General features: G+C 37.7%; 1 protein-coding gene across 3 annotated transcripts in view; it reads left to right on the forward strand.

The window, feature by feature from the left end:
• Positions 1 to 2133: 2133 nt before the first annotated feature.
• Positions 2134 to 15010, forward strand: part of IMMT (inner membrane mitochondrial protein) — a 36536-nt gene continuing 23659 nt past the window's right edge. Inside the window, exons 1-5 of one of the 3 annotated variants that reach the window (XM_083378525.1) lie at positions 2134 to 2281; positions 7353 to 7426; positions 9146 to 9335; positions 10161 to 10284; positions 14205 to 14327. In XM_083378525.1, the coding sequence (XP_083234651.1) occupies positions 2240 to 2281; positions 7353 to 7426; positions 9146 to 9335; positions 10161 to 10284; positions 14205 to 14327 (553 nt within the window). In that variant the 5' untranslated portion in view covers positions 2134 to 2239. The remainder of the gene's footprint in view (positions 2282 to 7352; positions 7427 to 9145; positions 9336 to 10160; positions 10285 to 14204; positions 14328 to 15010) is intronic. The other 2 variants (XM_083378523.1, XM_083378524.1) reach the window with 2 other exon arrangements.

The following is a 15010-nucleotide window of genomic DNA, read 5'->3' on the forward strand; positions in this document are numbered from 1 at the left end:
AATAACTGCTGGAGACAACCTTGAAATTATTGAAAAAGATAAAGGAATTTGGAGAAGTAGCAGGATTGAAGATAAACAGAGAAAAAAACCTAAAGTTATAGACAGATTATGTATCTCAAAGGACAATACTGGAGTCAAGTTAGTTCATAATAGCAAAGACAATCCAGTCAGAACATGTCAAATACAAAGTGTTGAACAGATCATGAATTCAATTTTAGATAAAAAATAAAAATGAGGCAATTTAGCATATATATGAGATTTGACTTGTATGATGTATATGCAGAATCTAAGATGTGCAAGGAATACATTCATTACAATTTAACAAGAGAATCTGAGCAGCTATGGAAAGAGATATTTGCCAAAAAAAAGAGTAAGTAAGATCCAAGTGGTTTTAAGAAGAAACTATCATTACAGCCAGAAAAATGAAGAACATCTTGAGCCATAAGGACCAAAGACTTCTGAACACAAAATATCAACATTCAGCAAGAATATCCCAAAGGTGCTTTTTCAAAAGGCAGCTGTGCTTTCTTTGTTTTTCCTTGGAGAAATTTCATTTCTCATTCAGTAAGTTTCAGTAAGAACTTGTATGAGAACTGTAATGTATTGGGTTTTATATATGTTGTGTTTGCTGGAGTTGCACTGTTTGCTAATTCAATTGCTAATGCTATTTCACATGTATACTTGTAACAGTTGCTAGCCAGCCTAGACTGGTTGTCACCAGCCAGCTAAGTAGGTCTTTGGGTGGGAAACCTTAGCTTCAAACCTATTGGTCACTGCCTATTGGCCAACCGTATAAATAGCAGTGCAGCAGCTCTCTTGCTGCTTCTGTTTGTTCTGACCTTCAATAAAGCATGTTGCTGTTTTGAACCTTCCATAAAGAGCTGGCTACACAACAAGAACAGAAAAAGCTTCTTGGATGAAAAGCAGAACGTCCTCAAAGAAAAACAAAGAAAGTCCAGCTGCCTTTGAAAAAGCAGCTTTTTAATCTGAATGACTGAGAATCTCATAGCCATTTAGCAAGAATAGGTTAAAAATATATCACAATTATGTCATCCATTAAAAGAAAATAAATAGAAAAATGAAAGGTATTTTTTAAAAGATTAAATATCACAGGAAAATCTACAGCTAAAGTGGAATTGGCAACAGTAATCAAAAGTGAAGTAAATGAACAAAGACAAAAGTTTTGTATTGAAAATCTTTACAGTGAGATTATTGAATGACAGAAGCATTTATATCCAGGAATCAGCTATGCTGGAAAGAAAAGTCCAAGAGACAACATAAATAAATCAAACAGTAAAATAACAAACATCAGATAACAAACATACTATGTATTTATTTAATTTATATATGAAGAATTAAAAATCGCTGGATAGTTGAAGTGCTAGCAGCAGTGTGTCAACAAATATGGAACATGAGTAAATGACTTTAGAGGAAGATTGTTATCCCAGTGCCACATTATTATTTTTTTAAAAAATATACATAAAATACATAAAATGAATAGGGGAGGGGGAAAGGAGTAGCATTTTATGGGGTTCAGGCAACATAACTGAACCTGTCTGGACCATGAGGATTGGTTTACTTTTTGTATCTTTTAATAGTATTAACAGGTTGACACTATACTGCTCTTGTTTTATGATGTTAACCCTGAACATGAAAATAATTCATTTTAATTCTTTTATTCTTTTTATAACTTCCATGAAAATGCTGTGGAACTGGCTGTTAATGTTTAGAATAAACATTTTTCCAATACAAAATTGTTACACGTTATTTTTTGCTTCTCTCCTTTAACAGCAGATTTTGCAACGCTATTGACACTGACAGGTCATATTTTCATTAGAACAATTTAAATATGAAAAATCAAAACGAAATTATTTATATAATTCTTTCTTTGATTTGAAAATACACACGAAATCTTTCTTCAGTTTTAAGGGCTACCACCATCCAGGCAAAAAATTGCAGACATGGCGCCAAAACCGTTCCTTGAGCCCAAGGCCCAAGAGCGACTCATCCTGCGCTTCTTAGTACGCGTGGCTGATGACGTCTATAATCCAATTGACAGCCATGATAGTCTTTGTATGATAGAGGGAGGATATTTGCATATTCGCCGTTTGGTCCATTTTGATTGGTAAACACAAGCTCCTCCCTCCCCGTAACGTGCCCTGGGCCCTTGTCACTGCGGGGGCAGACAGGCGGTGGCTCTGGACACATTTTTTCGCTTCGGCGGTCTGTCCTCGGCATCATGTTGCGGGTGTGTCAGCGCGTGGCGACCACAGCGGCTCAGGTGAGCAACACGAGAGAGCTGGTGCCTCCGGTCCCAGTTGCAGCCTTTTGTCACGGCGGCTACCTCGTAACAAATGGGCAGGAGAAACGGAAGAGGCCTCATCATTCCAGCTCGGCTTCAACCTCAGCCGTGAGGAAAAAGCAATATGTGGGAACTACTCAGTTACCTACACGTTGCAGGAGAAGGGCGACCGGGGAAATAGGGTGGGACGCGCGGCTAGTAGTGTGTGCGTTTAAATTGAGCCTACGCTTCCCATCAGGCAGTGCGGGCTGGCGTACTTTTTCCAGGGGAGGGGGGGAGGGAGGGCTCTGAATTTCTTACTGCGTCGGCTTGCAGTTAACTGTAGTTCCGTAACAGGCTTAATAAGAAAGATGAGAGCCTTGCGAGAACGCAAGGTCAAGTGCCGATCACTCTCGTTGTCTGCTAGGTGGTAGGCAAGGGCTTCTGGGTTGGTAGGCTCCTTGGATCACCTTCGGAGCTCGGCCTGTTACTCCTGGAAGCTCTTGGTATTTCAAGGACTTCCTCTATTGTCGTGAGAGGCAGCTGAACAGCATCCAGCCATCCATGCCAGTCAAATTGTGGGCACAGTCTTTGTGACAACATAGAGAGACATGACCTTGTTTGAAAAGCTATTTATTAAAATTACGTATTGCTCTTTAGGAAGAGAAAGAAGGTGTAATCTGGATGACTTGTGAAACCGGTAGAGGTGATTTGAATGCATTCAACACATACTTTTGAAGTAACAATTCGATTTAGCATGTTCCACAAATTACTTCTAGTATTAAAAACAACATCCAATAGTTTATTCTGATATTCTGTTAACTTTAGTTGCAAAATAAGCCTTTATGGAATTACTATTTTTCATCTTTTTTCATTTAGAATGTTTAGAAAAATTCCAATCAATTGTATCTTTGGAGCATGCAAACATGTAACATACTTTAGCCCCCTAAATTAGAATAGCCCCATGGTGAGAAAGTGGCAAATTGGATAATCAAGTGCTTAGAAATAACAGGAGTCAGTAGAAACATTAAAAGCTTTGTGCAAAGATCAATGGCACAGTGGAAGAGACTTGCTGGCCAATGATGGGAGAGGTTAATATCAAGAGAGGAATTTTTAACTATCACTGTTTGTCATTGCACTGATTCCTCTGTCAACAATACCGAATAACTTAAGCCATGTCTACCAAACATCAGAACATCTGCCATGTAAACATCTATTTACATGGATGATTTGAAGCTGTATGGAAAAATACCATCTGAAATAGAATCACTGCTCAGCGCTGTCCATATACATAGCTGGACTAATGTGCCAGGCTTATCATCAAATGGGGAAAAATAGTGAAAACTGACAGAATCAAGATGTGCTGTGGAAATAATATCAAGTGTCTAAATAAAGACACTGTAAATATATGAGTGTTCTTAAAGCTGACAGCATCAAGCACACTAAAGTAAAAAAAAGATTAGAAGTGAATACATCAAGAGAATGAAGAAGATCTTCAAAGTCAGTGAAATATCAAGGCAATCAACATCTGGTCAATTTCAGTTATTAGACACACCTCTGGACTGGACTGGACTCAAGCAACACTAAAGGTCCCAGTTAGGATGACCAGAAAAATGAAAATGAATCATGAGTCATCTATGCAGTGATGTTGCCAGGCTACTTGCCAAGGAAAATGGGTGGGCATGGAATGTTGGAATTCCATCAGATGGTTGAAGAAGAAAAAAAGGCCAGTGGAAGAATATTTGATGGACAGTGAAGATTTACTGAAGCTAGTACACCTGGAAGGCTCACTGAATACTGGAGAGACCAAAATGCCTTATAAGAAGAACCAATGAAGAACAGAAAAGAGGCATGGGAAAAGAAAACATTACATGGCCAGTACATTAAAAAACAGCAGTGAAAGTAGATAATAACAAGAACTGGCAACAGGTAACACCAAGTAAGTTGAAGAAAAACAAATGGGCTAAATTTGGTTGCACAAAATGAAGCCTTAAGAACAAATGTATACAAAACCAGATTTGAGAAGACAGCAACAGATAGCAAGAGCCACCTCTGCAAAAAAGCTGAAGAAACAGTAGATCACCTGGTTAACTGCTGCAAGAAGATTGCACAGACTGACTACAAGCAATGGCATGACAAAGTAGCAACAATGGTGCATTTCAAAATCTATAAGAAATATTTGCCTGCAAGCAAGAACTGATGGGATTATAAAATAGAGAAGGCATAGAAAATGAAAAAGCTAAATTGGCTTCTATTGGCCAGCGGGCTGCGGGAATGGCTGGTGTGCACCCCCACTCGTGCTAGCGGTCCTGTTTGCCCATGTGTGGGAGTGCTAGTGCTGCCGTGTGTCATGCAGCTGCTAGCGGTGCATGCACACAATTGTTAGTGGCCCGTTTGAAGGTACTAGTGGCCCGCTAGGGTGGGTGTGCAGGCACCAACGCTGCTGCCAGCACCGCTGTGGGTGTGCGTGGTCTGCTTGCGTATGCGCACGTGTTGGCACCACTGCCGAGCACGTGCCCATTTGCGTAGGCACGCACACATACATTTCTCTGCTCCTCCTTTTCCCTCCAGGCTGCCAACCCAGAAAGGTTGGGGAACTCTGTTTTAGTTCATGAGGGGTCGGTGAAAAATGTCATGCCCAATTTGCATCACACAAACTAAGTGACATGTCATCACATAATCATTGCATATGTGGTCATTTTAACATCATGGCTTGTTACAGATGCTGCGGTTAATGTTGGTTTGTAGTAATTTGTTAAAAATATAAAATATTTAGTACATTTTAGAAGAAAATTACAGATTCTAGTAATTGAAGAAAGTTCTTTGAAGTGGAATCTGAGCTTTCACCTGAAAAGCTGTATGGTCAAATAAAAGACTTTGGATATTACTGAAAAAAGACCTGGTTTGCATCTGAATTTATTTATACTATAGTTATTTTTTAAAATAATGATGCTTACTAATTAAAATTATATTATAATTATACTAATTATAACCATAATATTTATTTTAGCACATATATTGTATGTCAACTTTTATTTAATGCTTGTAGATTTGAATAGGTTGGTTCTATTATTTTAAAATTCACCTAAAATTAAAATGCACACATTATAATTGGCATAGATCTTTCTGATACACATCATACTTTTACGTTAAGCTAATTTAAATGTCTTTCATATTTTTAAAAAATCTTGAAATTCAGAAATGTAATAGTAAAAAAGGCAATATCTCAATCCAATATAAAAAGAATTATTCCTTACATGACAAGCAGATCTGTTGCTTTTGTTTTCTTTTTTTAATCTCTGAAATCTTACCAAATTGCTGCTGAAATTTGGCATCATGGTTTCTGTCTCTTAAGCAAAGAATAATTTAAAAAACAATAGTTAGCATAGGTTAACAGTTTTAAAACCACAGTCAATGTAGCCATATCCTTTTTTCCTCTAAATCTTGTCCACTATTGTGTTTAGCCCTCTACTCTTTGAAATTTAATATTGGTTTATTATTCATTATAAACTAACATGCCATTCTCAGAGATCTTAAGAGAGATTATTCCCAGTTTCAATTTATTTAGGAAAAAAAATCTATGGACTGATATACATATTCTGGATATCTGCATACCAAATAGCATCTCAGTTGTGATGGTTTGATGCACTCATTGGATAGATCTGTATGACAGTCTATCCAATGAGTGCATGAAACCATCACAACTGAGATGCTCCTTAGTACCATATGCAGATATCCCTCATGTTCTTAAAAAAATTAAAAAGGAAACTTTATCTGTGTTCTTCAGTGAAAACTGTGTTAGTGTAATAAATTTGAAGTTCCAGTCTGATAACTTGTGATGCAGATTAACTATTTTCTTCATTGAACATTATTACATTCTACTTTTATGGAAGAAAATAAGCAAATTGGGCATAATGTTTTTATCTGACAGTTCAATTCAATTAGATGAGAAATGAAGATATGACTAAGAATACAAGAAAGATTAATACAATTCTCAGACATCCTTTGCAGAATAGTATATCATTGACTTTGCTTGTCAAGGCTGCAAAAGGTGATCACATGACCCCAGGACACTGCAACTGTCGTAAATACATGCCAGTTGCCAAGTGTCCAAATTTTGATCACTCTTTCAGCCGTCTCCTGCGGCTCCCGGTCCTTTGCCATGTGCAGTCCCAAAAAAAAAAAGTGGGACTATAAAAGTTCAACCAATCAATTCAAATATGCAGGGTACGTGCATATTTAGCCTTGGCTCTACTCTTCAGTCAAACCCTGTTCTGCGCATGTGTGCATGTACGTGCATGCGCACATATTTTTTGCGGCTCCCAGTTTTTCCTTTTGTGAGGGAACCGGTTCCGAGTGGCTTTTTCACTGTTTCAGGTTGCTGACCCCTGGGCTAGAGGATAAAACTATTTTTTCCTGACATAAATTTGCTTTGTTACGCAAAAGAAAATGAACTTTTTTTTAATTTTGAAAAGATAGGTACTTAAATTTGAAAATTAAAAACATGGTCCCAGTTATTTAAATTATATTACCCTGCTTTAAAGTGATGTTGAAAATTGAGAACTGGTTTGATTGTTTTAATATGATAATATTATAAACATGAATAATGCTTGACAGTAGCGTAGTTGCTCTATTTTGAACCATTTAAAGCTTGGGTAAGTTAGGCTAGCCGCTAGCCTAATGTAGATTGTGTTATAGTACTTCAATTGAATGTAAGCCAGACATTTAAGAGGTTATAAATTAATAACAACCAATTGCCAAAGAGAGATTTCTGAATCTGGGTTGGAAATTAGAGTTCTTAATATGATGTCTTAATCAGATTAAGTTCTGTCCTAGCAAGAACAGAATGTTTCCAGGTCACAGGAAAAAAAACCTGTATTAATTTTGGTTTTATGCTACCAAAATATCACACATAATCTTCACAGAAAGTAAAAGTGGGCAGAAGCCAAGAAGTAGGTAGTTATTTGCAAGGCTGCTGTAATAAACAGAATTTTAAAGATTGGTAAAACATGAGTTAAATGAAATGAATTTGAATTAAGTCATTATTCGTAACATATTGTATTTTTTTTAGAATTGTCTTTGTAGTAAAAGTTCACTCCGTTCTTCACGTCTGTCTCGTGGATATGCTTCATCTAGAGAACCTGGGTATGTAGATTCATAAAAGGGTTTTTAAAATTAATTCTCACTAGAGATGATATAGGGAGCCATCCTCTAAGCATACTTTACAATTGCTATGCTAGGTGGGAGATCTAGGGTATTTTTCTTGATAGAGCAGTGCATTGGATACACATTTTTTGTATCTTCCTTTATTGAATGAAAGAAATAAAAACACATTTATAAAACAAATGATATGCTAGACTAACTAAAAATAAATGTTATCATCCTTCCAATATTATTATATAACTTCTGGGAAAGTCAATCTTCACATCTCATATACACATAGTCCTTGCTTAGCAACCAGTCATTTTATAACCATTTGAAGTTACAATGGCAAGATAATGGGTGCTTTATTTTAATACATAGCATAACTCTGTTCTTGAATTTTCATAAAGATTTCTTTACCTTCAAGTTAATTTGTGAAATCTGATTTAGAAGAAAAAATTATAAACTAATGAATATGTTTTGTAATAACAACTATTCTGCCATATTCTTATTTTTCCATTTACTTAATGTTTTCACTTAAAGGAAGTGGGTACTTTTTAAACATCTCAAAGACATTAATAGTTTTGAAACAATATTAGATGTGATTTTCCAAATCACACCTAATATTGTGATTTACAGTGCAGAAATATGAAATTTGCATTGCTTCTATACAAGGCAATTTATATTTAGTGTCATACTGATGCTCTTTGAATACTTTAATGCAAGGAACTTCTGATGGAAAAGTTACAAGAACTTTAGAAGAATCGGTGAAACACAAAAGCTCTGTTAGGTGTACCAATGGATTTTCTTTTATTGCTTTTATAAAACAGCCAATCATTTCTTGTGACTACAGGTAGTTCTCAACTAACAACCATAATTGAGCCTAGAATTATAGTCGTAAGTCATTGTGGTCATTAAGTGGGTCACTATGTGACCAGGCCCAAGTTTATGACATTTTTTGCTGTGGTGGTTAAGCAAATATTGCGGTCATTAAGTGAATCCAGTATACCTATTATGGCACTTTTTCCTGTAAACTAGAAATAAATATTGGAAAGCAGACAAAAATATTGAAAAGTATGATCATATAACCAAAGAACACTGCAAACAGTAATCAAGGGGAGTTTGTTGTCAAGCACCCAAGATGCAATCACATGACCACAGCATAATGCTGCCATTGTAACCTAGAAATTGGGTTTTAAGTACTTTTGGGGGAGAGAAATCTGTCATAACTTCAAATAGTATCAGTCATAAATCGAGGACTAGTTGTACTCATAAATTATGTTTGGGGAAACTCTGTTCAAGGCTTGCCTGTTATGTATATGAAGTTGAGAAAGGGAAAAATCCCATTTTACCTTGAATTGTATTAATGTTGCAAAGAGCAGTTGTGCTGTTCTGAAGAAGAAGCTGCTTTGAGAAGTTTCTGACAGATGATATGTTAGTGTCTCTGCTCCCAAGCACTTTTTCATCTTCAAATCCAGCCTTAGTTATAATACATTGGGTTCTATTTTATATGTTATTGGGAATAGTGTTTATGTCATGGTTTATAGGAGTTAGACATTTCTCTCATTTGCATTCAAAGATATACCGTATATGATGCAGATAATTACATATAGATATTTAAGGCTTTTTAATGTAGGAAGACTAGGCTTTCTAACATATATCTGATACTCTTCTTTCTGTTTTTAAATACATATCTAAAAGATATTTTTCTTGTTTTAACAGTGTATCTGCAGGGAAAATAATCGGTGCCAGTGTTTTGTTTGTTGGCGGAGGAATAGGTGGAACAATTTTATATGCAAATTATGATCCACGCTTCCGAGAAAATATAGAGAAGACAATCCCTTATTCCAGCGATTTATTTGAAATAGTTTTGGGCCCTCTTCCTTATAATGTTTCAACACCAAAGAAACCAGTAAGTTTTGTTTTTTTAAAATTACACTTGGGATTTGGACTATATTAGGTAAAGGTAAAGGTTCCCCCGCACATGCGTGCTAGTCGTTTCCAACTCTAGGGGCCGGTGCTCATCTCCGTTTCAAAGCTGAAGAGCCAGCGCTTGTCCGAGGACGTCTCCGTGGTCATGTGGCCAGCATGACTAGACGCCAAAGGCGCACGGAACGCTGTTACCTTCCCACCGTAGTGGTCCCTATTTTTCTACTTGCATTTTTACGTGCTTTCGAACTGCTAGGTTGGCAGAAGCTGGGACAAGTAACAGGCGCTCACTCTGTTATGCGGCACTCGGGATTCGACCCGCCAAACTGCCGACCTTCTGATTGACAAGCTCAGTGTCCTAACCCACTGAGCTACCTTGTCCCTTGGACTATATTATAAATATGTAATTCAAAAATGTTCTTCAGGATACCATTCCTTTTCTAGAATGTATAATCTCAAAAAGTTTATTAGATTTTGAGAATCCCTTTAATGAAACTCTGGTTGAAGGCTTTGCTGGCTTCTGATACTGTTCTTAGTTAGTTAGCTTTTAGCTTTAAACTTTAGGGTTCAGTTTTTGTCCTAGAAAATGAAATTCTTTCTTTGTAAACTTTATTTATTTCATAGCTAAGATGAAATTCATGATGAAGTTATGTCATACTACTAGGTACTGGGAAAGCAAGAGGAATTTTCTTTTTCTTTCAGGTCAGAATGTTTTTTAAAACACCAAATGGCAAAGCACAAATAAAAAGATTAAAATTATAACAAGAAAGTCGACTAACTAATGAAACTAAATATTTTCCCCCCCCAGATACAGTCAGCTCCACTAAATATCTCTTCTGTAGCAGAAGTAAAGAAAGAATCTAAACAACCGGTTGTGAGATCTCCAAAGAGCAAAATAGATACTACTTCAACTACTACTGAAGAAAAAGAAGGTAAAAACTATTTCCCTAAAATCCTACTAGGCAGCAGTGTCCTATTAATGAAAGATGTAATGTTTGAAACTAGCTGTTACTTTAAATTAGCTCTAATCTGTTTTTCTTTTGAGTGTATTAATACCTGTGTCCTTTTATATTCTGTGCTTGCTGATGACTTCTGTTGTTGAAATATGCTTTAAAAATATTTTATGTATAAAATTATTAAAAGGTTAAAAACATTATGTAACAAATATAAGAACCATGAATCTTCAGAAAATTATTTCTTTACATATTTATGGTCAAAGAACAAATTAAAAGGAAAAATACCTAGATTAGTTGAGACTAATTAAATAAATTAAGAGAAGGAAAATTATGTAATAGATTGAATAGGTTAAATTAAATAAGATAAAAGTATTTTTATGTGTATACAAACAGCAGCAGTAAGAAAGTAAATAGCTTTGGGTATCTTTGGATTCCCAAAAAGGCAATTCTTAACAGCAGCTGCAATAAAAAAAAGATTTAGAAATATCAGTGGCATAAATTATACAGTTTGGCACTCATAGTAATACTTAAACTCAGAAGAAAGAGAGTATATTAGAATCAGTTTCCAGTATTGAAATAAGGGACAGTAGAAGAGAACATGAGTTACTGATTTAATTATTTCTGAGCAAATTCAGTTATTATCTCATTGGGAAATATTTTTAGACTGGTTTCCCGCATGTTTGTTAGCAGGGCATTAAGTCTTGCTTATCTGAATACTTTTCGGCATGACAGAGAAAGCTTCTTAAAATAATTAGGAATAGCAAAAGAATTGAGATAAAATTCTTTTAAGTTATAATTTGAAACATTAGCCAGTTTGTAAATCATTGGTGATTAGGCTATAACAGGAAAGATAATTTCCTATGGCTTTTTACAGGACTGGAGTAGTAGGACTGGAGATTTGCTTCCAAAATTCAATTGCAGTCATTATCTCAGGTGGTGGCCTCACATACAAAACAGTTATTAGAGGACTTTCTAGTTTAATTTAAAATAAAACATTAGAAATGAATTGAAAAGCATGGGACATCATTTATTTTTAAATGCAGAATTGCACTCCATGGAGTAAAAATTAGATTACCTTAGCTCTATAAAATTTAATTGCCGCTGGAAAAAATGTACTACCTATACCTATCTGGTTATTACTTTTGAATACTCTAGGTGCAAAGTAAAGCTTTGTCTATTTGTTATTTCCATTTGGAAAAAGAATGACATGTCATACCTTGGTTTTTAAAGCACTTGTTTTGTTCTGTTTAGATGCTATTTGATGGCGATTGGAATATTTAAAAAAAGAGTGCCTTTGGATTTTCAATAATTTGTTGCAAGCTTTTCACAGAGACAGAAGTTACCTTCTCTGCCTCAAGTAAGACTATGTAAGAGCTTCCAAAGTCCTGCTTGAAGCAAAGAAGGAGAGTAGTGGCAGTAGTAGTGACATGGAATAATGTATGAATGGAGTTTTTGTTTGTTTGTTTGTTTGTTTGTTTGTTTGTTTGTTTATTTATTTATTTATTTATTTATTTATTTATTTATTGAGTGTATATACCGCCCTATTCCCGTAGGACTCAGGGCGGTTTACAAGGCAATTAAAACATAAAATACAAAAATTAGAATCAGTTAAAACAATTAATTAAATTTAAGCCCTAAAAATTAAAGTCTAAAATCCAATTAAAAATTAAAAACCCCTCAGTCTGGGCCAGACAGCTCGAAGAGCCAGGTTTTCAGGTCCCAGCGAAATGAACGAAGGTCAGGGGCAATCCTAAGTTCCGTGGGTAGTTGGTTCCATAGGACCGGCGCAGCCACAGAGAACGCCCTCCCCCTGGGAATAACCCGCTGGCATTCCTTAACTGGCGGTACCCTGAGAAGGCCTTCCCTGTGGGAGTGCACAGGACGATGGGAGCTTGATGCCGGCAGCAGGTGTTCCCTTAGATAGTCCGGACCCAAGCCATTTAGGGCTTTATAGGTCATCACCAGCACCTTGAATCTCACCCGGAGGGCAACTGGAAGCCAATGCAGCTCGCAGAGGAGGTGTTACACGGGAGTAACAACTCGCGCAGCTGCATTCTGCACCAGTTGAAGCCTCCGAGTGGTCCTCAAGGGCAGCCCCATGTAGAGAGCATTGCAGTAGTCTAACCGGGAGGTCACGAGCGCATGAGTGACTGTGCGTAGGGCATCTCGGTCCAGATAGGGCCGCAACTGGCACACCAGGCGAACCTGGGCAAAAGCCCCCCCTGGTCACGCTCCTATATGATCTTCAAAACTGAGCTGTGAATCCAGGAGGACGCCCAAGTTGCGAGCCCTATCGACAGGGGTGGGTAACACCTCACCCCCCATCGTTAACGATGGAAAAAGCTGGTCAGTCCGAGATGCCGGTATGCACAGCCACTCAGTCTTGGCAGGACTGAGACGAAGCCTGTTTTTCCCCATCCAAACCCGGACCGCATCCAGGCAACGGGACATCACGGCGAGGGCATCACTGGGTTGGTTTGGGGTGGAAAGAAAAAGTTGGGTATCATCAGCGTACTGGTGATACCCCACCCCGAAACCACGAATGAGCTCACCCAGCGGCTTCATGTAGATGTTTAACAGGAGGGGAGAGAGGACCAACCCCTGAGGGACTCCACAAACGAGAGATCTCGGGGCGGACCTCTGCCCTCCCGTCAACACCGACTGCGAGCGGCCCAGGAGGTAGGAGGAGAACCACTGTAAAACAGTGCCCCCCACTCTCAACCCCCTGAGACGCCGCAGTAGGATACCATGGTCGATGGTATCAAAAGCCACTGAGAGATCTAATAGGACTAGGACAGAGGAACAACCCCTGTCCCGAGCCCGCCAGAGATCATTCACCAGCGCGACCAATGCCGTCTCCGTGCTGTACCCGGGCCTGAAACCCGATTGGTACGGGTCAAGATAATCAGTTTCCTCCAGGAACAGAGGGAGCTGATGCGCCACCACACTCTCAACAACCTTCGCTAAAAAGCGAAGGTTGGAGACAGGATGATAGTTATTCAAAATCGCCGGGTCCAGGGCAGGCTTCTTGAGGAGGGGCCTCACCACCACCTCTTTCAAGGCGGCAGGGAAAACACCCTCTTTCAAAGAAGCAACTACTACTGCCTGGAACCGGCCTCGTGTCTCCTCCCGGGCTGCATAAACCAGCCAGGAGGGGCACGGGTCCAATAAACAGGTGGTAGAGCTCAGCCTCTTCATGATCCTGTCCACCTCATCGGGGGTCACAGGATCGAACTCAGTCCAGGTGACACTCTCAAGACCTCTCGATTCCTCCACGTCAGACTCTGTCCAGTCAGTCCAAGCCGGCCCGAATCTGAGCGATTTTATCCGCCAGATGATGACTAAACTCCTCGGCCCGCCCCTGCAAGGGCTCCTCCCTCTCCTCCTGATATGTTTACAGCGCCAATCCAATTAATTCATTGTGATTACAGGTCATAACATGATATAGAATACTAAAGAAATGCAATTAGAAAAATAGGAAAAAAACAACAACCCCAAACCATATAAAATAATTAAATTTGGGAGCCAGTTTGGTGTAATGGTTAAGGTTAAGATTAGTCTCAGCCCAACCCACCTCATAGGGTTTTTATTGTAGAGAAAATAGGAGGAAGAAGGAATGTTATATATGCTCACTTCCTCGAATTATTTATAAAATAATAAAGATGGATGGATGGATAGAAAGAAAGTGAAAGAAAGAAAGAAAGAAAGAAAGAAAGAAAGAAAGAAAGAAAGAAAGAAAAAAAGAAAGAAAGAAAGAAAGTTAAGATAAAAATCAGTACTATTGTACTTTGTAAAGGTAGTGATCTGGCTATTAACTGTTGGATCACATCCCCAAGAAGATAGTTCAGTCATTCAGCATCCAACCCTTTAAGTCTATGTATCATCAATATTTACAGCAGGCTCAGAAGTCGCTCACATAATCTCAGCAACAGGTGAAGCATTGTCAGTACCAGCTCCAGGAATGCAGCATGAGGAGGAATGCAACAAAAGTCACGTTCAGCAAAAAACTCCTGACTTAGGTATCTTTTGTTTATCTGCAAAATTCTGAAAAAAAAAATTAATTATGGAAATTCAGAGTTACTCCCATTATACATGGATGTTAACTGTCAAGATTCTTGCCAACTTTTTGAGCAAGAATTCCTCAACTGATTGACAAATGACTTATTTAATATTTATTCTGAGAGTTTTGTATAACCACTTTTAATATTTTGTTACTGATTGTGCTTACTTTCTTGAGATGCTTAGTGACATGAAGATTAATAATTTTGTCCCACATCTAACATATCAATTGATTTAAGATTATTAATTTTTATGATTGTGTAACTTAAAATTTCACATTGTCATGTGCCTAATTGCTGCTTTTAGTAACCAAAACAGTTAACTTATATATTCAACTTCAATGTAGCAAAAAAGTCACAAAAATATTAGTTTTATATAGAAAGTGACAAAACTCTTATTTATTTTGGTTATGAAGGTAACATCTCTCTTCAGTTCAAATCAAGTTTATTTCAGAGACTGAAACAATTAAAGATATATTTTATTTGTTAACAAAAAATAACATCCCTCTTAATTTCTATAGTTCTATTATTGCTATATTCCAGTGATGGCGAACCTTTTAGACACTGAGAGGCCCAAAACTGCCCTGCCCGCTCCGCCCCCCCTCACCCCTGCCTGCCTGAGGGGAGACTTCCTCGGACAAGCG

The sequence above is a fragment of the Vipera ursinii genome (assembly GCF_947247035.1).
Source record: "Vipera ursinii genome assembly, chromosome: Z".
NCBI classification, from domain to species: domain Eukaryota; kingdom Metazoa; phylum Chordata; class Lepidosauria; order Squamata; family Viperidae; genus Vipera; species Vipera ursinii.